The 26,625-nt window shown below is 34.9% G+C and overlaps 2 protein-coding genes across 2 annotated transcripts; one reads left to right on the plus strand and one right to left on the minus strand.

The window, feature by feature from the left end:
• Positions 1–1,789: 1,789 nt before the first annotated feature.
• Positions 1,790–14,993, minus strand: LOC123659063 (poly(A) RNA polymerase gld-2 homolog A-like). The gene is made up of 9 exons (XM_045594332.1): positions 14,665–14,993; positions 11,148–11,303; positions 6,388–6,506; positions 5,832–6,009; positions 4,494–4,625; positions 3,794–3,922; positions 3,045–3,162; positions 2,182–2,303; positions 1,790–1,926 (listed from the first exon to the last, which is right to left on the minus strand). Exons 1-9 carry the CDS (start codon positions 14,963–14,965, stop codon positions 1,790–1,792), a joined length of 1,392 nt encoding a protein of 463 aa, XP_045450288.1. The 5' UTR covers positions 14,966–14,993.
• Positions 14,994–15,698: 705 nt separating this feature from the next.
• On the plus strand, positions 15,699–19,350 carry LOC123659023. The gene is made up of 2 exons (XM_045594304.1): positions 15,699–17,511; positions 18,681–19,350. The coding sequence occupies exons 1-2, from the start codon at positions 16,000–16,002 to the stop codon at positions 18,804–18,806; spliced, it is 1,638 nt and encodes a 545-aa protein (XP_045450260.1). The 5' UTR covers positions 15,699–15,999; the 3' UTR covers positions 18,807–19,350.
• The last annotated feature ends 7,275 nt before the right edge of the window (positions 19,351–26,625 follow it).

Genomic DNA, 26,625 nt, shown 5'->3' on the forward strand with positions numbered 1-26,625 from the left:
TTAGCCGGCTCAGCTTCGTGTATACTGTAATATGTAAGGCAACACAACGATTTAGCACCATAACTTTCGTTATATTACTTTTAGCTAATTATTAAACAACAACGAACACGCACTTTGAAGAATTTATCAACATTAGCACCGATTTTGATCGAAAAACTAAGTTTAAAGGGATGGCTGAAAAGATCGTGTGGCTTTAATAAAAAATTTGATAGCAATGGAATGTTAACAATGTCTCGTAAATTTCATCACCCAATTAAGATCAAAATTCTGTAAACTATCGACACAGACGAAACAGCCCTACTTAACGCGATGTTTCGCTAAATTCAACAAACCAATGCACCGCCAAGCTTAAAACTAAACACAGATTATACATACAACTTTAACCTTTTTTTTGCCATTTACCCTTTACTCATCATATGTATATGTATACTATTTACATAAACGATCGTAAAACATTTAAATATTTTTAGCTCGTCTCCATCCTCACTATACACGTAATAAATAACTTATAAATAAATAATATAAATATTAAAAACGAATAGGACGCACAGGAGGCAGCACCGCTCTCTCTATATATATACTTGTATATAAAACGTTATTGGAAAATGCTTTCGAGGTTATTGTCTGAAACAACTCGAGGTTCTGGCGCTAACTAAGATCAGTCGAGTCGACCTCTGACGTCGACGGTGCACTAAACTCGTATCCCTTCACATTTTAACAGATTAGTCTGGAATAGCTAAATTTAAACAAGTCATTTTACAAGATGATACCTGACCGAGTTCGGGCTACTTCAGATTTAAGCTCTAACTTATCAGTACACGGTGATGGCCTTTCAAAATAAATATGGCCAACTCTATCCACTGGACCGTATGACACTATGGGGCTCAAACATATTTTCATAGTGACATCTGTGTGTATAAATAAATATAAAATATGGTATTATTTAACAATATCGACTTAACAATATTAGTGGCTAATGTAGTGGAGATAACAGCTTCTTTAGGAACTAAATTTAGCTGTTCTAGTAACTAGGGACTTTTAAACGACTAGGTAGTTTACATAACACCGTTGCAGCCAAACTTTCGTGCTACACGTGAAATTACTAAAATATTTAAGTTACTTCGACTTTTAAGTTTAGCTACAATGGTGTTTACGTATGTTCCTGTTCCCGAGCGTAAGATATTTAGATGGGAGACTTGTACTTCACTTCGAATCGCTTCGAACACATGTCTAAGTACTATGCTATATCTACGTAATATTTACATGGGAATCAGTCGCATATCACAGCCCGTGAGGTTAATTATTGTTATGTTTTACTGGCTCTACTTGGGACTGTATCCTACATCAGTTACCATATAGCATTCACTCGAGCGACATCTTCAATATAAATTTCACTCTGTTTATTTTCTTTTAAAATATATCGTTCGAAAGCGGACAATTTCGGTGCGCATATCTTCGTGTACCGTCGAATCTCTACAGACGACCTTCACCTATATTTACATAATCGATGCGCATACCGCACCGGTCCTTATGTTATAATAAATACAGCCTCTATATAGACAATGTTCTCTAATAATGGCACGAGAATTTCGGACATCACTTTGGTGTTGAGGAAACGTGGGGTAACTTTTAAACGAATGTCACGACCTCGCACTCGCACAGTCACTGAGCACAGTCCCCGGGGCCGTGGGCCAGCCGCGCCCCGTCACGTCGCGCCGCGGCACGCCGCGTCACGTCGCGTCACGCCGCGCCGCGTCACGTCACGTCACGTCACGGCGCGCGAGGGCCATCATCGCTGCGGCCAGGCGTCCTGCAGGCGCAGGCCGGCGGTGAGGCGCGCGTGACTCTCCCGGAACGTGTTCACGATCTTCTCGAACGTCTCCGGGTCGTACACGGTGCGCGCCGTGTTTGTCAGGTCGAACGGTTCTGGAAATTTGCCATATCAACAATGAGATCTCAGCTAAATAATAATAATAAGAGTTGCGTTCCTGTGGCGCGTGAGGTGGCCAGAGTTCCTCGGGAGGGCCGTGGGTAGAGTCCGTAATGGGCTTGCGATGCTTCTGGTGTTGCAGCCGTGTAGACTACACCGAGGTAGTAACCGTTCACCATCACGTGGACCGTACACTCGTTTACCAAATAGTCGCTTCGCTCGAAAGCAGTAGATGTTACGATGTGTCTCACCCTCGACGCACAGCAGCTTCCAGGAGTGCGGGTCGTGCGCGGGCGCGGCGGCGGCGCGCGCGCGGCACTCCCACAGCGGCACGCGCCGCGCCGCGCGCACCGACACCGCCATCTGCTCGTAGCTGCGGAGTGCGGCGGCGCTGGTGAGCGCTGTGGACTTGCGCTAGGTCGAGGCGCACGGGGGTACTGCTACCTCGACCGAACGGAAGTCCACAGCTAAATCATATTTTCAAGCAGTATTGTGTTCCTGTGGCGAGTGAGGTGACTAGAGTCCCTAGAGGGAGTTGGGGGCAGGACGCGCTTGCGATGCTTCTAATGTTGCAGGCGTCTTTAAGCTACGGTAATTGCTTACCATTAGGTAAGCCGTACCCTTGTTTGTCGACTTAGTCGTATAAAAATAAATATCCATAACATATACACACAATCTGTGTGTGGTCACAACACTGTGTAATTACGGTATTAAAGAATATAGCCACCTCCTCTCTTCCCGTGGGTGTCGTAAGAGGCGACTAACAGATAATATAGTTCCACGACCATCTTGAAACTTAAAAAGCCGACCGATGGCGGGATAACCATCCAACTTTGAAATATACAGTCCGAAGACGGGCAGCAGCGTCTCTGGTGCGACGAAAACAGCCCTACGGTCACCAACCCGCCTGCCCAGCGCGGTGACTATGGGCAAAACACACGAGTTCACGCCATTTTGGCGCGAACTTGTAGAGGCCTATGTCCAACAGTGGAGTGCGATACGCTGAATTGACCGACACATACAATGATATATTTGTAAGGTAACATATACATTATCAGAAGTGAAAACTATATCTGACAAGTGGTTATTTATTTATTGATCAGCGATCACTCACGGGAACTCGGCGTAGTACTTGAGCATCTGCAGAAAGAGCTCGCCGAGCGTGCAGCGGTTGTGCGGGCGCGGGCGCGCCGCCTCGCACGCGCGCGGCAGCACCGCCGGGCTGGCGCCGCCTGCGACACGCGCTCGTCAGGGCACTGCGGGGCGCCACACGCGGGGTGGCGCCACACTGCGGGTGTGGCGTCACACCGCGGGTGTTGCGTCACACCGCGGGGTGCCGTCACACTGCGGGGTGACGGCACACACTGCCGGTGTGGCACACTGCGGGCTGTAGCGCCACACACTGCGAGGTGTGGCGTCACACTGAAGATGTGCGGCATCACACAGTACAGAGGCGTGACGTCACACACTGCAGAGGCGTGGCGTCACACTGCGGGGTGTGGCGAGACACGCTGCGGCGTGTGGCGAGACACACTGCGGCGTGTGGCGTCACCCAATACAGAGGCGTGACGTCAAACACAGCAGAGGCGTGGCGTCAAACACTGCGGGGTGTGGCGTCACACAATGCGGGTGTGGCGTCACACAATGCGGGGTTTGGCGTCACACAATGCGGGGTGTGGCGTCACACAATGCGGGGTGTGGCGTCACACAATGCGGGGTGTGGCGTCACACAATGCGGGGTGTGGCGTCACACTGCAGGGGCGTGGTGTCACATACTGTAGGTGCGTGGCACCACACACAGCGAGAACGTGGGGTCACACACTGCAGGAGCCTGGCGTCACATACAGGCGTGCCGTCACTCACACTGCAGGAAGTGCAGCACCATGAGCGTGAGCGCGTAGGAGGAGAGCGTGCGGCGCCGCGCGTCGTTGATGCGGTGCGCGCGCGCCCACAGCTTCGTGATCGCCACCAGCGGCCGCACGCGCCAGTCCACTGCGGAAAAGCGATTTTTCTTTATTTAATTTAAAGCTCACATAACATATTTTGGTATTATACTGTAACAGTATAAAAAAAACTGTACTGTGTGGCTACGGTACTAAAGAATATAGCCACCCCCTCTCTTTCCGTTGGTGTCGTAAGAGGCGACTAAGGGATAACACAGTTCCGCTACCACCTTGGAACTTAAAAAGCCGACCGGTGGCGGGATAACCATCCAACTGCTGGCTTTGAAATACACAGGCCGAAGACGGGCAGCAGCGTCTTCGGTGCGACAAAGCCAGCCCTGCGGTCACCAACCGGCCTGCCCAACGTGGTGACTATGGGCAAAACACATGAGTTCACGTTGTTTTTGGCGTGAACTTGTGGAGGCCTATGTCCAGCAGTGGACTGTATAGGCTGTAATGATGAGTATAAAAAAAAACCATGACAAACATAATCGCTTCATTTTATAGGTCAAGCCCGACGCTACAGATGTTTCCTTGATAAGGATGATAATTTTAGTCTAGTAATGTGTTATTACAATTAAAACAAATTATAAACAACCATTAATAATTGTAGCACTAACTTCTAGAATAGCAGTAGAGAAGGTTTGTGTTCCGGATGCCGACGACATTGTTACAATTCAGGTCCACTTGAAGCCCATTTCGTTCATCCCGAAATTTTAATATGGGAACCTTCGCCTGGATCAGCTCCGCACCTGCGAATATATCAACAGAAACAAAAAAAGACAGTATTGTTGATAAAAGCAATTATAATGAAGATAAAATATTGTATATGAAAATTAGACTGGTATAAATAAATTTGGATAAATATAATAATATTAGAGTATAAGCGCCTATCAATACTTTTATCTCTTTGCATATTACAAAGAAGTAAATCCCCTGTTTACGTCGTCACTGCGTTCTAACTTTTGCGACAGTCGTCACATCTACATCTTATCATGAACAGTTTTAAATTCTTCAAAAAGATTTCTTTCCCCCTTTAAGTAGAATATTGAAGAATATAATGTCAAATTTTAATGACGAGACCGAGGTAGGAGGGTTCATTGTAGTATAGTATTACTACGTATTAGATTAATAGCAACATGTGTACATGAGATCTACAGATATCTTATCTTGAAGTCTTTCCGTTATTTATAAGAAATAATATTTTGCTCTGAAATAATTTAATAATTTGTGCATGTTTGCGGGACGATATCATTTGAGGTAGTCAGTTATATGTGTAACCCAAATTGGATTTACAAAATTTTTTATTATTAACAAAAATTAGTAAAAACTATCTTAAGTTCTAGCCATGTGTATGTTATTTATGTATGTTATTAGTGTATGTTAGTAAAGTTTAATGAACTTATCACCTATAATTAAAGTTACACTCAAACTTTACTGTTATTGTATGATGTACTTGAAATATGGTGTATACTTTGTTGATGGTCTATAAATAAATAAAATAATTAAAATTAAAAAAAAAATAAGAATATAGGCGTCTTAATAACTAGACAATTTGTCTAAAGTTAAGTTTTAGGCTTTTGAATGAGATACACCATATTTCATCGTTTTTTTAAATTTTAATCTTTTAAAAGGTAAAATGACACGGCCTTAAACTCTAGCTAAGGGATTAAGAAAAAAAGGAAACAATTATAACGAAATCAATTTTTATCAATCAACATCGAAGATGATCCAATTGATAGAAAGGTGACCGAATTTTGTCTGAAAACCAGCTTCTAGGAGCTCTGGCCTCTAAAGGAACACAAACACTACCCGAAACACTATTTAGCTGTGATCTTCTTTTTGTAAAATGGAGGTTCTTCCCCAGACGGGCTGCTCCAGATTTTGAGCAAGGAATATCTAGCTGTGCCCTACTGAAGTGTAACACGTATGTGTATGTTTATTTAATATATACTTACTAGGGTCGAAGCTCTTGATGTAGTTGAGGATGTAATTGAGATGAAGTAGAGCGTGAGCACGAGGCTCTAAATCGGCCACCGGACGCACGTATAGACAAAGGTCCATATCTGATGAGTCTAGCCCGAAGCCGGACATTGTGGAGCCGACCACGTACAACCCGTAACGGGGGAATATCGACTGTCGATAAAATTTATGAAAAATAAAGTGTCAAAAAAAATATAAGGATGGATGTCTTGAAACTATCATTATCTTTAATTTTTTCCGACTACCCTCCGAAACAAGCAAATTTATTTTGATTATACTGGCATAGAACATTGGCAAAATCAGTCGTGCAATTTGGGCACTATTGTCAGCTGTCAGCTGTCAGCTATTAATCAAAATGAATAAATTATTGAAATTACTGGCATATAAATGTTTTAAGAATTTTAAGCATCTCCAAGTTTCAAACTTCAATTTTAAATGAGGATTGGAGTTCCACAAAAATACTACATTTGGTTGATACACATTTACATTGCATTTAGTATTATACATTTATATTTAGTTTAAAACACACACCTTGATAGTGACGTACAAATATCGCCACAAGTTCATCTTTTTCCGAAACGTCTCTTCTGTCTGTTGTGACTTGACGAACTTGTCCCAGATCTCTTGAGACAGGGTGTCCCATTTTGATCCTGTATAATTTATAGACTTCATACTTCTGACGATTTCAAAACAATTTAATTTTTTATTATTATTTCATTACAGAGTATAAAACAAAGTCGCTTCCCGCTGTCTGTATGCTTAGATTTTTAACCCTCGGTCGGTCGCGCATTTTTTGTTTACGCGGTTGGTCGCGTGGGGTCTCTCAAGACCCCAAAAATAAACAGCCTAAAAAACAACTATCTAATTAAATTTTCTTAACTATCTTAGCAAATTATTGGTAATTAACCTAATTACAATATAACTACAACGAGTTACGTAAAATATTCTTTTATTTCTGCCTTCAACTTACAATCTAAAAGTATGAACCTAAATTTCTCTCCTTGAGATCACAATCACAAAAAAAAATGTTTTAATGTAACTAAATGCAGGAATTTCTCCTTTTAATAAATATATATACAATAACACTAAAATAACAAAGACAGTTACGTAAAATTTGGAAAACACCAACAAAAAAAAACATAAACTTTTACCAATTGAAGTCAGTCATTTTTTTACCGATTATCTTTTTGGACACAGTCGGTGTAGACCGTTTTAATACGTGTTAGGCATATGTTACCCTTACAATAATGGCAAACAGATTTGAATTTTCGATCTGTTGATCTTGGACGATGAATGAAAAGGTGTCTTCCTCAATTTTTTTTATGTCACTGCAATTTATCAATCAATTTGCAACTTATTTCGTAGGTCCCATTTCTCTCCCTCTTTTTGACGATGAAAAACTTTTGTGACGATATATTTATCAATGGCTCTTCATTATCATCTCTATACGAACTTTTCAAATGTATGTGTTGTTTATTCGATTCCAAAAACACATGCTGTTCGTCCAACAATTCCAGAACCTGACGATGCTCACGCAAAGATTCCCAATTCTCAAGCAGTTTGTCCGGAGATACCTCATGTTATTCTGTAGATTCATCTTCACATTTCTGCTCAGAATCAGTTTTATGCTTACTCCTTTTATCCGGATATATACTGCCTTCACCATCTTCATCATTACTACCACCGTAAACATCGTTATTTTCATCATCTAACCAGCTTGATATATGACGTTGTTATTCTTCATCCATTTTACCAGTTAATAAAATTTTAAAATAACAAAAAAATACATAAAAATATGTTACAAATAAAATCTAATCTAAAAAAATCAATTAAATTTTACTTACGCGGTTAGTCGCGTGGGGTCTTTCAAAGCCCGTACGCACAAAACACGCTTGTTATCTCACGGCACTTACGCACGAATTGAAGTTAATGGGTATACGCAGCAAGTATAATCCAAATTAGGAGGGTACCCAAAATATTGAATCGCTGAGATGGTTTTAAATGTTAAAATTTTACATTTCTGTAACACCTGGGCTTTCAAAGACCCCACGCGACCAACGGAGGGTTAAAACTACGCAACGGATTTTGTATAGGGATACACTCAAGAAGTAATTATGTTATGTTAAAGATACATATACGTAATTTGAATGAATTTTTATTTCGTGCACGAAACTCTTGCCTTTAAATATTAATTGGGTTTGGCAGATAATAATGTCATTAAAATAATGATTCAGCGCAGAGTTCGAAGATTAAAATATCTGACTAAGTAGGTAATATCCCTTTGAATCAAAACCTTTAAATAAATATATACGATTTTAATCACACTAGTAGCCTATAACTTAGCTGTATGAAAAATAGATGTTGGCCGATTCTCAGACCTACCCGATATGCACACAAAATTTCATATTTTATCTTACCTTCAACCCCCCCCCCCCCCCCCCCCTTATAATCGAGGGGTATGAAAAATAGATGTTCGATTCTCAGACCTACTCAATATGCACACAAAATTTCATGAGAATCAGTTAAGCCGTTTCGGAGGAGTTTAACTACAAACACCGCGACACGAGAATTTTATATATTAGATTGTCAGTAAAAAGATTTGCACGCTCTCATTTCTATAATGTTTTGTCATTTCTTCACATCCGTTTCTTATAATTGTTCGTCTTTTTATAAACATTTCCGTTCAACTATCAAAATAATTACCGTGACCCCTCTCGTTTCGTGCACCTGGGCTTGTGACAACCGTAGCGAGTGCTACAAAGGGAGTTTTGGGATCACCTATAACGCGAATCATTTGCAAGCGAATGCAAATTGCAACGCGAATCATATGATAAAGCACAAATATACAACTACGAAGGTGGGTTTTCAAGTTCGCGGAATAAAAAAATATTAGACGAGGGTAGGTGGCGTTATAATTTTAACATGTCAAGTAATCCACGATCAGTATACTATTTATCAAGTTTTTGTAATTGGATCATTAGTCCTTGATTCATCGTTGACCAAGCAACTCAATTCGGAACAAAGTGCAAAATATGGAGAAAATCGAATATCGTAAAATAAAGGTACCTCGTAAATTATCTAAATTCTATAAATTACAGAACGAAATATCACGATATACTTATATACTAAAAACAAATAAGGATTTATGTAAAATATATCTACGACGTTTCAGTAGCGTTCTGTGAACTGCTGTTCAACTCGATACATCTCAGTAATATGGTGATATTGGTACACGTATGCGGCAACGCAGCACTTGACAATATGTACGAGTATGGGTATATAATGACGTAATACACGTAATCGTTAATAATAGATGCAGTCACATTTTCATTGAAGTATTTATGATATCTATACATAAAAATAAATAAAATTGGAGTGTCTGTTTGTAATATTAAAATAACCGTTTTTTTTTCTCTATGCATATGGATATATACCCGGTACATATACCAAAATAATATTTTTTACATTTTTGTCTGTCTGTCAGTCTGTTTTTCCGGATAATCTCTGAAACGGCTGGACCGATTTTGACGTGACTATCACTGGTAGATAGCTGATGTAATAAGGAGTAACTTAGGCTACTTTTATTTAAAAAATCTATTTTTAAATCTGCGAACTGAATTTAACTTTTTTGTTAAATTCCACGCAGACAAAGTCGCGGGCTAGTAAGAAGTAAGATTATTCGATTGACTCAACTTGTACTCTCTGGCTGTATTAATTTTATTAAGGCATTGACATTTCGAGATGAAAATTAACCTTAAAAATAAATAGAGATACTGCGGATTTGACCTTACATACTCCTCACGCACTGATTTGGACAATTCATTTCAAATTATTTCATATATAGTAAAGCAAGTACAGCCAGTATTTTTTTAAATTATGTTTATTTGTTATCTATGGCTTTAGTCTTTAAGTTATAAAAAAAAAAAAAAAACAAATTAGACGTGTATGAAAATTTTAATTTTATAACTTAAAAAGTTAAATAGTTAAAAAAATAAGTAAGGAACTGTGAAGGAGGGAGAATAATAAACTTATAATGTAGTTTCATTGTTTTCAGGTACGTGTTTAGGTAATGTTTTCAGGTCTTTTTAGGTTTATAACGTAATTTAGTTATGTACTGTAAACAATATAACATTTGTTTTCGGATGAAAGCAAGTTTGTTTTATTTGCTAGCCTTCACAGTCCAAAAGATATGTTATAAATAGACAATTTCGCTTATGAAGAGCATAACCAAGCATAGACGATTGAGTAACTTTATTTCGAGTTCAGAATTTTGGTCTATTCTATTAGGAGTAATAGAAAAAAAGACAGTCGTTGTAACACATGAAGAACATTTCCGAAGGACTTAATTACTGATAGGTCTGGAAACCGCACCAACAATCTTCCAATGAATATTGAGTAACATACTAAGGTAATACAAACTAACAGATTGTACAGTAAATTATATAGACGATATCCTAACATTCTCAGATGATAAACATATACATCGCTTAATACAGCTGTTGGAAGCAATTAAGACAAAGAGGTTTAGATTAAAGTTTCAAAAATGCACATGTGCATCTAACTCTGTGAAATACTTGGCCCATGTAATTCAAAATAATACTATAAAGCCAGTGAAAGACAATCTGATTTCAATAAGGAATTTCTCAACTTCAAAAACGCAGTAAAAATGTAGGTCAGCTACTAGGATAAATCAATTCTTACAATGAATACATACCAAGGGGTGCGATAATATTACATACATTACACAACTTAAGAAAAATTATATATTTTTTTTGGTCCGAATAATGTCCAAGATATTATACTATTATAGATTAAATACTCTTGCGCAATAATCTAAACATTAATACGTGAAGCAAAAACTTTGTACCCCTTTTTACAAAAATTGCGCGGACGAAGTAGTATGAAATTTCGTACACATAGGTTTATATAGAGGAGTGCAGAGTGCTAATATTTTTTTTAATTATGCATAAAAATATATTAAATCAATAAAAAAAAAACATTACACACACTACCATGTGTTCGACACAAACACACAATCATATCTCTTTTGTTGATTGACAGTCTGTAGTCAAATTTTTTTTTTTTTAAAAAGGTTCTTTATTTTCATTGTTTTATTTTTTTTTTATTTAAATTTTTAATTATGGTCGATTTTCGACCACTGGGCGACCATTAGTACCAATCAATTACCAACAACTACGGGATCTACAATACAGCTTTGAAATATAGGAACTTATACGCAAAGTCAAGAGTTTTTATTCATCTTCTAGTCGAGGTTCTCTTCTAGTACTTACCGTTGAGGAGATCGTCTGGTGTGAATTTGACTTGAAAGGGGTACGCAGCGCTCAGGTATCGCTCCGGAGCAATACGGCGCTGCCGCTGGTCTCGGCGACCGCGACCGCGCCATTCGCGGGATACCGTCCCCACTTCGCGATCACGACTACCTTCGCCTAAGATATTATATATATACATATTTTATATATAAGACAAACTTACTTCTTAAAGCTTGATTACATTTTTTTTTCTATTGCACTACTGTGTCTAGCGAAAACACCATCATTCACTGCCATGAGTGAAAGGGTAGGGATCTCTTTTAGAGATAAATTTACCCTCGCCAACTTGAGGATAAATATATTTGAACTTGAATACTGTAAAAGTATTTTTAAGCGCAGTAAACAATAGACACTTGTAATAATCTGATAAAATATATTACTGTGGATTAAATTTCTAATTTTCTAATAAATATATATCAAACACATTTATAACAAGAATATCATATACAGTGGAATAAATGAAAAGTCAGTAGAAAAAAGCTACCACTTTGTCAATTTTAGACATTACCTTTGTGATTTTTACACGGAAAGCTTTATAATGTGGTCTTACTGAAAAGCCTTTATGTATTTCGAAAAAAATCCATAGATATAACTTGAATAATAGACTAATTTTGTAGTCACATCTTGCGTTAACATTTTGCAATTGAACAAATGCAGGTTTTGATACCTACGTACGTATTCAACGTAATATTTTGTTAGTTTCACTCAGTATATTATGTAGCGTATTTTATCATTAGGTATTTACCGTCTTGGATAACGCGTTTTACGCAGTTGTATTAGTCATGTTCATAAACTAATAATAATATTAACCCCAGATATGTTCCTATGCATTGCAACGTTTCTGTTTACTCTTAGGACCGGTTCCTTTATTCGAAAACGTGACAAAAACGAACTTTTGAATTTCGAACACATGTTCGACATTAAACACTTAGTAAGAAGAATTAATAGTTTTTTTTTTTTAATATAACATACTGGACATTGATCGTTAAAATTTCACGTGACGTTTTTAGCAACATAACCCCCTCTCCGGAGGGGGTTGGTATTTGGTAAGGTTTTGGACCCCCCCCCAACCAAAATTCATTTGTAGTTTTGATGTAAAGTATAATTAAATTTCCAGAATATTCTCATTCCAAACATGTATAGCCTGTTTAATCCATCAATCAATATTTAAATATTATCACAATAATTATTAAGCAAAATTTAACCACACCAAACTGAAAATAGTAATATTTTTCTTTTTCAATATTAGGACAATTTAAATAACATACAGACGTTCTCAATGCATCCCTTATTTTATTTACTAGGGATAGAATGTTGATATCACTTCGACGTAAATTGTCTCGTCTGGATTCTACCTTCAAAAACGGCTCGTTTTGCTCACGAGCCGTTACATTTTAAATTTATCGTTTTCAAAATTGAAAGTCTGCGATAACGAAGCCTTTTCAATATAGGAAACCGGGCTCCAAAAATCTATCGACAGTAAGACAATTAGATGTTGATCATTGAGACTACCGAAAACATAATTATGAAAATCGACGTCTGAGAAGTAAATTAATAAGAATTATAATATTATTTACTACGCTATGCTATTATGCGTCACCGATGAATAAACTTAGTCGCTAAAAATGTCTAAGGTCATAAGTACCGTCTTGTTAGTAGAACTATTAAGATTAATGTAAAACAGTATGTAGTACTATCCCAGAAAACTTATTGAGATATGAAAATAGTTTTAGTAAATAAGTAAGCTTTTTCGTCACATTTCTGTCCTCTTGTCATCTAATTTAAATGAACAGAACAGTTTTTGTACCTATTCATCGTTTCATAATATCGTATCAATATCGTTATTGTTACGAATTTAAAATAATTACTGTAGCAATGTTTATGCAAGTGTTAAGGTAATAATATAATAGTAATTATAAAGAATATTCTTAGAACTTCATGACAGTCGTCACATAAAATGTAATAATATCAAATGAGTTAAACAAATTTCGCAGATCTAGGTAAAGTTGTAGATTTTGTAGTTAGTAGTTGCGTGACACGTAACGCAAGTATGTACGGACCTTGAGTTTTTTTTTTACTTTTTGAATTCCTCAACGGTTCAATATGTTTGTAACATTTAAAATCTAGAAAAATGTAGGTAATTATAATTTTTACCTGCATTTGTATGAGTTATGTACTTAAAGTAACTATATCAGGAACATGGCGATTTTATGTCATAAATCAAAGAGTAATTTTAGTCAGTCCACCAAAAATTTGCCATCCCTACCATTTCATTTTTTTTTCCAAATTAATTTAATACTCATCGCAAGTACAGTTTTCATTATGACATCATTGCTGAAAGAAGGAGAAAGTTCCCAATTCTATTGAATTTATACGTATTAGATACATTGCGGATGCGCTTGGGAATTATCTTTTTTGTCAATTTAAAAAATTGTTGTGATTTAGCTATTTTGGTGTACCGCCCAGGGCCATGCCCCTCCCGGCACTCCCCACACTACGCTACAGGTAATACTTGTCATTAACAAATAATATTTACGCAGTAGTAAAACTATGTCAAAACAGATTTGATTTTAATTTTTTATGAAATCTGACTTCATCTCAGGTGACAAGGTCAATCAAATAAGATTTGATTACATGTGTATTAATAGTTTATATCTATGGACAAACTGAAAATATTGTTGGGACTTTTGTCAATATAACTTGTTGCTTTACATTGATACTGAAAAAATGATCTTAAAAAAAAAGGATTGTAAATATTTGGTATTTACTTTTCTCTTTTAGACTTTCTATTAATTACTCATTTATTTATTTTATACAATTGTCTATCTCTCAAATTTTATGAGATATTCAAGGTCTTTCTTCATTTGACGAATTAATAAATATCAACAAAAAAAAAAGCAAAAGAAAAAACAGTTTAAAGCGAATCAATTTAAATTTGTTTTTTTGCTATTCTTGACTAATTAAATGTTTTCTTGAATACAAATTACAATTAAAAATACACCAATGAGATAAGATTGTTAAGAGTTATAATGCCTTATTTTTTTTTTAGTTTATCTAAGATTACTAAGTATTACAATTTCTTGCATAACTATTATAGTTTAATTCTATAGACAATCAGTTATAAAATAAACAGTCCAATAAAAAAAATCACTTTCAAATTGAAGGTCATGAAGGTTGAACTGTTAAAAAAAACAATAAGACAGTAATATAATTCTTAACATGCTACTTAATTTGTTACACAAATGTATAGTTCCAAGTCCAATGTTTTAATAATTATATCCAATATAGTCTATCTTTCCTTGATGCAATAAGATCTGAACTATTTCAAATATTAGTTGTGAAGAGAATTAATAACTAAATGAGGGTATGTGCTAAAATTTCTAAGTGCTACTAAACACCTTCGTCATTTTTGTAAGCAGTTATTTATACAAACTAACTAAATAATATTTTTCATTGATAGAAATAAAAAAGAACTCACCCTTTTCGCTCGATTTGTGTGAACCTGAGGCATTGCTTGATAGACTGGAGTCATCTGAATCATAACCAAAAGCCATGTTGTCGGTCTTATTAGGATGGCGGTCCTTACGAGGCTGCCATCGCCTTGGAGTTCCATGACCCGGTGAACTGCCCCCTCTGGAACCCAGGCCTCCCATAACCTGCACCATTTCTAATGGATAATGCCTGTGCGTCTGTCTCTCGATGTGTCCCGGTATCATATATATTCCTGGCCCTTCGAACCCACCGTTTCCATGGTACATTATAGGGGCACCTTCATTCATATTGCCTTGACGTCTGCCGGTAGAATACGAACAATTAGTACTAGATATTCGAAAGAGCACTAGAGAAATGTGATTTTTCAGTACAAACCTTTACTCTGATTGTTAAAATTGATGACGTCTGATATCTCCAGTCGATTATAGTGTCATTATACACGTAATTTTTGTAGCGACGTCGAAATATAATTTTCTTCTTATTTACTACACCACCGAAATCCGAGACGGTCCGTCAAACGTCTTTTTCTTGATATGTCGATGGCTGATGTCGCTAATAATATCTAAGATCGTTTAACGTATTTGTCGCTGGGCTTCCACCTTGTGAAACAGATCAACCTTTTATTATTTCGGCGCCGGTTATAATTAATCTACCCACTAGTTCGGACGTATATCTATAAATTAATGAAAAAATCCGCCATGACTTAAGGAAGCAAAACTAGCGACATCTGACACCTTGAAATGAAGTCTACACGTGATTTTTTTTTTTAATTCAAATACTGAGTTTTTACTCGTTCCATTATTTGCCAGCAATTTTTTTAACCTCAAAATTATTAAATTACTGATAGTTTTATACAAGAACATAAAATAAATAAATATATATATCTATATTTCGAACTTGTATTTTACATCATCACAACAAGCTTAATAATTTAAAAACGTTTTAGTGATACTGTGATAATTTTGTTCATATTGGTTAAAAGGTATCCCATTATCTGTCACATGATCTATGGTTTTTTTTCCTCTTGTAACTTTGGTTGAGTGTTCTGTATTGACATCGTATGTCAATAGATTTTGTCAAATCAGTCATTAAAAATAATTAAACTGTTTAGTAAATTGTGTGGTAATAATTTGTAAAAAAATATTTTTTTGTTACGAAAATGAAGACTATACTTTTGGAGTTAATTTGAAAATCTTCAAGGTAAATAAGACATCGAGAGTGATGACGTCGAAGGAAGACTATGTAACCTTAAAAGTGCAAAAAGTATATAGAAAAAAACGTTTTTATTTTATTCTGTTGTCGTTAGTTATAGTGTTTTGATATGTCTCACTTCGGAGACTTTATGGACGGTGTTCCCGTAAAAATATCAGAGAAGTATAAAAGACCGCCACGAATCGAATTGCCTTATAGTGTTACAGAGTGTACTCTGCGAGCGCAAAGTGTTGTTAACGTCGTCAAATATTGTTCCACATTCGAACATAATGTACTTTCTAAACTTAAAGAACTCAAGAGTGCGAAAGAAACGAAAAAAAATGAGAGACGCCATCGTTTACAGTTGTTAGAAGAAGCAAAACAGAAAAAATTAGATGCTATAGCTGCAGCTGAGGCCGAGGAGAAGTTGAAACAGCTAAGTGTTTCCGAGGTATCATACCCGAGTACTGACGAAATAAGTGCCCTATCTTCTGATGATAAACCAGAAAAGAGCTCTGATAATCCTCAACAAGACAGTAGTCCGGATGTTGAAAGAACAATTAATACTGATACAGAGTACCCACACACTTCCACACAGGAGTCCCAGCTAAACATCCTCCAGCCAATACAAGTGCAGTCCAATTACCAACAAAGTAGCTTGCTTGACGACCCTGATCCCTTACAAGAATTCAAAATGCAAACAAGAATGCCAAAATTACAACAATACAGTCAGAACATTGATACTTTAACATATAAAGATTTTGAAAATGATACATCAAGCCCCTTTGATAATGTAGAACTGAAGACAATAAATGATATGGAATTATTAGCTCAGGTTTTGCAGAGTCAGAGGGACTCGATGGTCAGCTGTCCAGCTCAGACGTTTAGTCAGGATCAGGTTTATCCGGGCTATGCTAATTGTGCCACTCAGGCTCAAATGGAAGGTGTAACTTATTTGCCAAACGCATATGTAGAGCAGCAGATCCAGGGACCAAGTGTGATATACTCTTCCCCACAGCACTATCCAGCATCAAATGGCTATTATGTGCAATCGGATTCTATCTGTGATAATTTACCGGTGGAAAATGTTTACATGCCCAATTACCAGTATTACGTTCCTGCTCAGCCATATACAACACCTTATTATGGTACCCAAATGCCGACATGTTCAAGTGAACTGCCAGTTCCTAATGGTTCGTCGTACATACCTCAGCCCTACTACTACTCGTATCCTCAAGGCCCCCTGCCGTATGTTGCAACTCCATTTAACGCCAATTTAGTTCCTGAAATCAATAATCAAGAAACCAATCAGTCTGTGGGTTCACAGAACACAGTTAAGTCTCGATCGAGAAGTGTACCTGATATTGTGAGAGAATTGAATGAAGAATTAGCATCAGCACGTCAAAGAGCAAATGAGCATTCCTATACTCCAAGTCCTGCTCCAGTTATTATACCGAGATCATCATCGAGCAGTGATAAAAGAGATGATGAAAGGAGGAAAAGAAAAATAGACAAGTTACCAAATCCATATGAAAAATTGTCACCAAAAATGCAGACTATATGTAAAAAGATCCACGGTATGGGATTTCCAATTGACAGGGTTGCCAGGGTGTGTAGTATTGTGGGTGAAAATGATAAAAAGGTAATCTTTACTTTTATTATATATTAAAAACAAGAAAACCCAATCAATTTTTTTTTTATTTAATGTAATAAATTAATCAGTTTTTTATTTTATAAATATTAATGTTTTTTTTTTAAATGTCTTACAAGGTTATCTTAATAAAATATAGATAAACAAAACAAAGACACTTATGAATGGCATTAATATTAAACATTATAACATAAAACTAAGATAATTGTTAAGTTAAACATATTTCTTCAGAAATTCCTAATGTGTTTTCTGCCTAAATTGTATATATTTTACATATATATTTTAGCTACAATAATATGTATTATGAAAGAATAGGTTGTGTGGTGATGGCAGCTAATAATATAGCCACCCTCTCTTCCCGTGGGTGTAAGAGGCCACTAAGGGATAACACAGTTCCACTACCACCTTGGAACTTAAAAAGCTAACCGATGGTGGGATAACCATACAATTGCTGGCTTTGAAATACACAGACCGAAGACGGGCGCAGCGTCTTCGGTGCGACAAAGCCAGCCCTGCGGTCACCGACCCGCCTGCACAGCGTGGTGACTATCGGCAAAACACATGAGTTCACACCATTTTTGGCCTGAACCTGTGGAGGTCTAAGTCCAGCAGTGGACTACGATAGGCTGATGTATGTGTGTGTGTATGAAAAGAATATCATATGTATTCCTCAAATGTAAAGCCTTATATTATAGTTATCCTTGCTTACAAATTAGTTAATTAGAGACAGTTACAACTAAAACTATAAATTAATTAAGTATAACATTTGGTTAAATATTTTGCAGTTAGTATTACATACGCTTGGCTACTATAAATATCTTTCCTCTCTTACAAGGAGAGGTTGCTTTATCTTTATCACCAATTTTACTAAATTTTATCACATAAAAATTATAACAAAATAGGTGATGACGAGTAGGCGACCTCTCTTTTTTAAATTAAACTATGTAGTAATATACTATGGTTTATTGTCAGAATAATACAAAGTACTTTAATAGATCCCACTTGAGCAATGACTAAAACAATATATGATATGGTGTATGTTTATCAATGATTTTTAATTTAAAACCAATATTTTCTTACCTAAGCTCTACATGACATACTTAAAAACCGATAATAAAATAGAAAATAAATATAATAAGAACATGTTTCTTGTATTCCAGGTGATCGAATGTCTTTTGATTTTGGGAGAGTTAATAGATCTTGGATTTCCTGAAGCAAGGGCATCGGCAGCGTTAGTTAAACATGAATTTAACAAAGACAAGGCTTTGGACGAACTTGTTTCTTAACACAAGGATATAAAGTTTATTTTGAAAGAAACAGATCTACAGTGAAGTGTAAGAGTTATAAATATATGTTAAACGAGATTATGTATAAATATGTAATATTCAGTAAATATGTACTTTAGAAAGATAAAAATTTCGGTTTCCTATTAATAAATATAAAATCATTCACATTCATTCATTTGTAGGCCTTTAAATAATTTGTAAATTTCTCGGGAATTTCATTTACTGTAAATTTTCAAGATAAAAGTAAGTAAAGTAGTTTTATTCTATCTTTGAACGGCAAAGAAATTGTAATATTGTAAAAATACATGATGTATTTTAAAATCGTTTATAATAAAACCATTGAAGTGTTCTTAAACTAAACATGGATGGTATTAATTTAAATTGTTGTAAATTTTAGTAATGGCAATACTTAGGAGTGAATTATAGTAAGGTTGTTAGTGATATTCTATTTCAATAGAATCTGTACATATCTTAGAATGAATAACAATATTTAAATTGTTTTTCCAGTAAACAAAAAAGAAAAGCAATAAAACTTTAGTAGTTTGTAAAGTTTTTTTAAAATGTTCCATTGAAATTCACAGTCCACTTACTAAAATATATACTTTAAGATCACTTCCTATGTAATTATTAGTGATTCTGATCTTCAGTAAATTTGTGCCTATTAAAAAAAAAATAGTCAAAAAGTCACAAATTTAGAGACGAGGAAGGCAAATTATACAATTTTATTTTTACTAGCTGTGCTCTCGACTTAGTCCGTGTGGAATAGTGACTACATGTTCAACGTGATTCTTTAAATTGGCATAACTTTTTTATTTATGAATCGAATGACATGACACAGACACTAAATTTTAAGTTAAGCTTGCCAAAATACTACTATACTAGTTAAAACCACATCTAAATCGGATAAGCCGTTTTTGAGATTAGAGTGCTAAAACACACAGACAAACACAAAAATTCCGGCAATCATTGTTTTGGGTGCTATTTGCGTTGATAAAGGTCCCAATAATATTTTTTCTCATATATCTTAAATGTAGACACAGCGACCAGTAAAATTTTTATTATATGTATGATTTATTATCTAACAAAATATACACATGGTTATCTGTTTATAGGTAACAGCCGACCGGTATAGCTATATATTTTTTTGTTCGTTAAACATACATAGAAATAATACATTTATACAAATAAATAAAATTGGAGTGTGTGTATAATATTAAAATAACCGTTTTTTACATAATGCATATGGAATCTATACACGGTAAATAAACCAAAATAGCATTTTATACAATTTTTGTTTGTCTTTCTGTCTGTTTGTTTGTTCCGGCTAATCTCTGAAACGGCTGGACCGATTTGGACGGGAATTTCACTGGCAGATAGCCAATGTAGTAAGGAGTAACTTAGGCTACTTTTATTTTAGAAATTTATTTATCATGTAACTTTGCGAACTGAACAATATTTGTTTTTAAATACCACGCGGAAGTCGCGGGCACAGCTAGTATATATATATATATCTTAATATTAAATTATGCGTCACGTTTTTTGTTCGCGATGGATTCCTAAATAAACTACTAACCGATTTTAGTAAAATTTGCACCGTGTGCAGTTTAATCCAACTTGAAAGAAAGAATTTTATTTTGATATAACTATGTAATTATTATATTTAAGAAAAAAAAAGGAGCTGAGAAGTTCGCCAGGTCAACTAGTATTTTATATATGTATCTATTTTGTTCAACTTCTCTGAATTTGATACCGCTTTGAAACATTGCCAGTTCTTTTTAAAAAATGATTGGAGGTGACAGACAGACAGTATATAAACACAGGTTAAAAAAAATTGAAATAAGTAGTGGGTGTTTTTCAATTTTAAAATTAAATACGCTTTGTGCATATTTGTTCTATATACACATGTACTTCTGAAAATCCAATATTCATTTTTGTTAGTTTCTAGGATTATGTAGTCATCTTTTTTTAATTAATTTTTATGTTTAGTCCTTGATTTGTTTTGTTCATTTACCTTAGAGTAACATGAAATTACGTGACTGAAATATTTCTCTTCAAATAAGTGCTAATGGTCGCGCTGCAAAATATTAGGAGATAAGTATGAAATAATGTAAGCACTTTATTTTGTGCAATTTTAGTATTAAATTAATTTGTTTGTGCACCACTCTGCCATGGCACGGTATACGGTATCGCTTGCGCTATTTTGCCTGCTTAGTTCTACGAATTCAAGTCAAAGTCTAGACAACCTCGAAATGTTTTTCAGATGTAATTTTTAAAAAGTTTAAGAGCTTGTTATTGTTTTTAAATAAAAAAGTATGTTTTAAAATATACATCTTTCATTTTATTTACACTTGTAATAGTTTCTTAGATATTTAAAGAAAATAATTCAACAAAATGTACATTTTTACAGATTAAATAAAGTGTACAGGTAGCTCAAACTGGAAACATTTTTGTTTAATTAACTTGTACAATTTATAGAAAATAATTGCCAAATTAACAAGTGAAATAACTATTATACCTAACAAGGTACTGGTTATGCAGTTAATGAAACAATTTCGAAGTTGTCAATTTGTACTACATATTACCTATGAAAGGTTGTTCTGTTTGTTTTTGCCGACTAGAGATAGAATTTAGACATAAATTTCTGACAGACAATTCTATTTACAGTAAACGGAATCAGAGATAGGTTAAAATCGACTGTTATTGGATATAGGGTATTTGGGTCATTGTTTTTAATTTAATCGTCCATTAAAATTATTCTTACTACCATTGTAATTGTATAGTTATCCTATTTATAAGATCTTTTAAATTGTAAAGAAATGATTAGTACTACACACTAAAGTTTATACATGTATAGAGGGCTTGACAATGAAACTATCTGCTTACCTATCTCTTTATTTGTAAGTCGTGTGATAGAGACAAAAAATGTTCGTTTTTTAACAATAAGACTAATGGCCTGTTTCACCGGTTATGATTAAAGTTTATTCTGAATATAAGTTACTGACAGTGTTTAACAGTAGGAACTTTTTATCATCATTTCATAAAGAACAATTGAATTCACAATTGCTAACAGAAATATCCCATGAATAAACTGAAATGATTGTTAAAAAAGAAAAATATACTGTAATTTTTTATCTGTATAATAATTAATTATACTTCAGATAGCTTTAACGGTAAACGGCGAAACAGATCCTTAAATATGTCGTCGATATTCAATCATTTTGTTCGCTATAAAAATGCATTTGTGCTTAAGTCAATTTTAGGGATTGCAGATGCCTGTGTAAGACAATAGATACATTATGTTATGATTGCGCCTTTCGGGTATATATGTTCTGTGGGATTGCGACACTAAAATTCGGACGCGTTTTAACAGTTATAATATTTCGCAATTATAGCTATGACTCATTGTTAACGGTCTCATTCTTTTTTAAAGTTATTAGTACAAAGTTTTATTATTTAAATTTCATTTAATAATTGTTATGATTGTGATAAGCTTATAGTTACAGCGCCAATAAATATAATTATAAAATGCAATGTAAAATAAGACAATACATTTACGGTAACGACCGATAATGTGAGTGTGGGCTGTTTTTCATCATTCTTTGCTTCCTAGAATTGTCGTTTATGACGCATGTGGTAAGAAATTGTTACTTTATTTTTACTCATGAGTAATCTTTATGTAAAAAATATGTAAATGTACTTATCGTAGTATAAAATTAGACCGTATTTTGATTTCCTGAATTCTTGTGAATGTTGTATTTTCTTAGGTTCCTAAATGTCTAAACGGGGAAAGAAAGAAATTTTATTTACTTTTATTGTGAATTGGTTATGTAAGTTACGAGTGTGTTTAAACTAAAACAAAAAATATATAGAATGTGCTGTTAAGACTGTAGGGATACCTACTTTTTATATGCAGTAACGTTCACAATCCAATAACTACGGATAGCATTTATTGGGACTATTCCATAATTTAACATTTCATAAAAATTCTGTTGAAATAGATAATACACGTTAGAATGCTGTTTTGGTTAAAACGAACACATCTGCAAATATATATTTTTTAATTTATTTTAGCTTAGGGAACTGATAGTGATTTTATCGTGATTCTTGGACGTAGGGCGTGTTTTTATATTGTACGGCTTCGAGTAAATGAAAATTATATGAATAATAAAAAATATTTTCAATAAAGCATGTTTTTTTACTGCCCTTAACCTATTTTGGTGATTAGGATTTGACATACAAATGTAATTCGTTTAATATCACTCACAATTCAGCTTATCACAGTCCACTGCTGGTCATTGGCAAGTTCGCTCCAAAAATGGCGTGAACTCAGTGTTGCCCATAGGCACCACGCTGGTCAGGCGGGTTGGTGACCGCAGGGTTGGCTTTGTCACACCGAAGACGCTGCTGTCCGTCTTCGGCCGATGTATTACAAAACCAGCAGTTGAATGGTTATTCCGCCATCGGTCGGCTTTTAAAGTTCCAAGATGGAACTGTGTTATCCTTTAGTCGCCTCTTACACCACGCGAAGAGAGGGGGTGGCTATATTATTTGCTGCCGTAACCACACAGCTTTTTTACAGCACTAGGTGAATATCCGGCCTGATGGTAAGTGGTGATCGTAGCTTTTGTACGCCTACAATGCCAGGACTATTACAAAAAACTCTTCAACCTTTGCCTGGAATTTTTCATTACAAAGCATAATTTTCCAAAAGTTAATTAGTTTATACCTGTATTTAAAGAATATTTTAATATAATTTGATTAATGGATGACCCCTAAGTCGTTTCAAAGTCGGAACGGTTATACAGAATTAAGTGAAAGTTACGTAGAGAGCCCAGTCTATTTATATTTCCAGCAATTATACGTAGCATAATCTGTTCTTGAAAAAATTAAGTTTTATACTTTTATTTTATACGTAGGAACTCTACATTTTGACTCGTTCTACATTTATATATAAATACTAGCTGCTGCCCGCGACGTCGTCTGCGTGAACGCTATACAGCACCAAAAATACCTACGATTATAACTTTTAAAATAACATTCATTTACCCGTTTCTTCTTTACATTTCATATCTACAGAAAAATCTCATAGATGGTGCTGCTTTAAAATTGTCTAGTCTACTTATATTCATTTAATTATGTTTATCGGCTTAGTTACTTATATTGCGTGATTTTTATAGTGTGAAGCTAGCATATATATCATGGTTATTAACATAATAACAACAACATTCAAATATGCGTCGTTAGATTACACGTTGTTGCAGAATGCGTTGAGGAAATAAAGGTTCACTGCTCGTTCCCGGTACGTGATAGCATGATAAAATGTAGCCTATATGTTGACCCGACTTCTTAATAATATTCGTGCCAAATTTGAAATAAATCCATGCGGTACTTTTTAAGTTTATCCCGGACGTACATACAGACAAACAGACAAAAATTCTAAAAACTATATTTTTGGCTTCGGTATCGATTGTAGATCACACCCCAAGTATTCTTTTAAAAAAATATTCAATGTACAGTTTTGGCTTTCCTACCATTTTATTATATGTATATATATGTAATAGATAAGTGGTATCAGCTATACCAATTACAAAAACAATATACCTAATTATATTAATTTTGTGTACAAAAAGGTTACATACTTCATTGCTTATTAGTTTTTTGATTGGTTTTTGTCCTGAGAAATGTAACGATCCCACACTTATTTTTTTCTTTCTTTTGCCCTGTAGAGTTCTGCTCATGACTGAAAGAGACAATTCACTTAAAAAAAGAAGATAGCCATATTTTATAGGGCACGAACACATGAATGACCTTGTTGAGACGTGTTTTTAATGAATATTAAAATTCGTATACACTCCTAAATGGTAAGCTAACTTACGTACCTACCTAAAATTTCTAATGTTTAACAAAAATTGTTTTGAAGGAGTAGAGATCTTGATGTAAAGGTTACATGAACTGTAAGTCTTGAGAGACTTTGCCTAAAACCCTTTTCATGTAGTTTATAATCTACTTTGGAATAGCGTGGCACATTGAGCTTTAATTTTTTTTTTTACCAGAAAGTCTGTGGTTTCGTAAAAAAATATATATTGGGATTTTTGCGGGCTGTCTCAGTACAGCATTTATATTTTATCCACCAATATTAAGAAAAAGATGTATGTAAGTGCATTGTGTAAAGTGTATTTTTGTATAAAAGTCAGTTATCTAAATTAAAGTACAAATTGGACCAAAATTTCAGTATTTTCCTGTCGCAACAAACCCTTCTAAGGTTACAAATTTTAATGAAGTTTAGTGGACGGATGGTTCAAATGTGTCCTGTTCCTATTAATTCGTCTGCTGTATAGGGTTGTTACTTGACAGGAGAGTGTCTAATTCCTTTCTTTTTTGTCCTCCTTTGTCTCATTCCTTTCTTTCTTCGACTCCTTCGTTGTTCAATTGTTTTCTGACCAAGAGGAATATATTATCTTAAATCGAATATTACAAAAAAAAAATATTTGCAATTTAAATACAAATTACTTGTAGTAAAATTTCGAAAATAATTAATTTGAATATTGGGATTTTTTTAATATACCTGCTTATGATGATACGCGTTTAAAAAAAAAAATACAAAATGATATAATAACAATATTATTTAAAAATGAAAACCGGCCAAGTGCGAGTCGGACTCGCGCACGAAGGGTTCCGTACCACTGACTAGGTAAAATATTTGGAGAATATTTTTGTCTATATATTATTTTATTTTTATTATTTATTATTAACAAAATAAATATACAATTAAGTGTTTTGTGAATATTTCAAGTGCCTACTTGTTACCATTTATTGATATCGAGCAAAAAAGGGCAAAAAAGTCGCGTTAGTTTTATGGGAGCCCCCCATTATATTTGTTTTATTTTGTGTTATATGTGTTTTTATACATAATTTGTGAAAATTTCAACTGTCTAGCTATCGCGGTTCTTGAGATACAGCCTGGTGACAGACAAACGGACGCACGGACGGACAGACAGCAGAGTCTTAGCAATAGGGTTCCGTTTTTACCCTTTGGGTACGGAACCCTAAAAAATAAGGTTAACAATACATTTTAATATATCATTTTAAAATATTCTAGAGCGTTTAAAACATTATTTGGGCGTATAAATTTTAATATAAATTAAGAAATAAGCGATGGACGAAATATTAAAGATATATTTGTTATTTTCCATCAACATTTACTGAGTTTTTTAAATGTGAAAACTAAATGGTAACTTACCTATATCGAATAAACTAACGTCACGCAGCCCTATTTGAATTTATACCATCTGTCAAGCAAATGATGCTGCAGCGTCTCGGAATCGACACACGTGTATTATTTCTTTGATTTTTGTATCCGAAGGAAATGCAAAGCGATAATTATTCTTTAATAGCAGATATGATAGCCCTTTGATGGTAACACGTCCAATCCTCAGTCAATTGTCTTACAAATACCGTGTTTAATGCTGGATGCGTCGCTTTTAGAAGCGTTTGTGTTTCTTGCTTTATGATTTACTTACCAATTGCAATTTCCTCAGTTCTATGTTTTGACCTTTACTCGTGTGCGTAAAATGACTACTAAATGTTACGTTGCGATTTCAGTACATTTGCTTATATAGTATCTTAATCGTTCCAATTTTAGATTGTGTATCAAGATAAAACAAAGGTACCTACAGCAATTTTAAATTAGGCTTTTAGCCTGTTTCATCAGTTGTTAACAAACTGTATCCTGCACACAAGTTGCGAATAGACTCTAAAAGCAGGTGGTCGAATCGGTGGCGGATCCACCGTAGTGGGCACGATGGGCGTTCCCACAACC

This window comes from Melitaea cinxia, chromosome 13 (genome assembly GCF_905220565.1).
Source record: "Melitaea cinxia chromosome 13, ilMelCinx1.1, whole genome shotgun sequence".
NCBI classification, from domain to species: domain Eukaryota; kingdom Metazoa; phylum Arthropoda; class Insecta; order Lepidoptera; family Nymphalidae; genus Melitaea; species Melitaea cinxia.

Excerpts from the sequence above, each read along its gene's own strand:
- LOC123659063 (XM_045594332.1), bottom strand. The coding sequence starts at position 14,965 with ATGAATGAAGGTGCCCCTATAATGTACCATGGAAACGGTGGGTTCGAA. Across the intron at positions 4,626-5,831 it reads CATCAAGAGCTTCGACCCTA|GTGCGGAGCTGATCCAGGCG; the intron begins GTAAGTATATAT and ends ATATATTCGCAG. Across the intron at positions 2,304-3,044 it reads AAGTACTACGCCGAGTTCCC|CTACGAGCAGATGGCGGTGT; the intron begins GTGAGTGATCGC and ends CGCACTCCGCAG.
- LOC123659023 (XM_045594304.1), top strand. The coding sequence starts at position 16,000 with ATGTCTCACTTCGGAGACTTTATGGACGGTGTTCCCGTAAAAATATCA. Across the intron at positions 17,512-18,680 it reads TGGGTGAAAATGATAAAAAG|GTGATCGAATGTCTTTTGAT; the intron begins GTAATCTTTACT and ends CTTGTATTCCAG.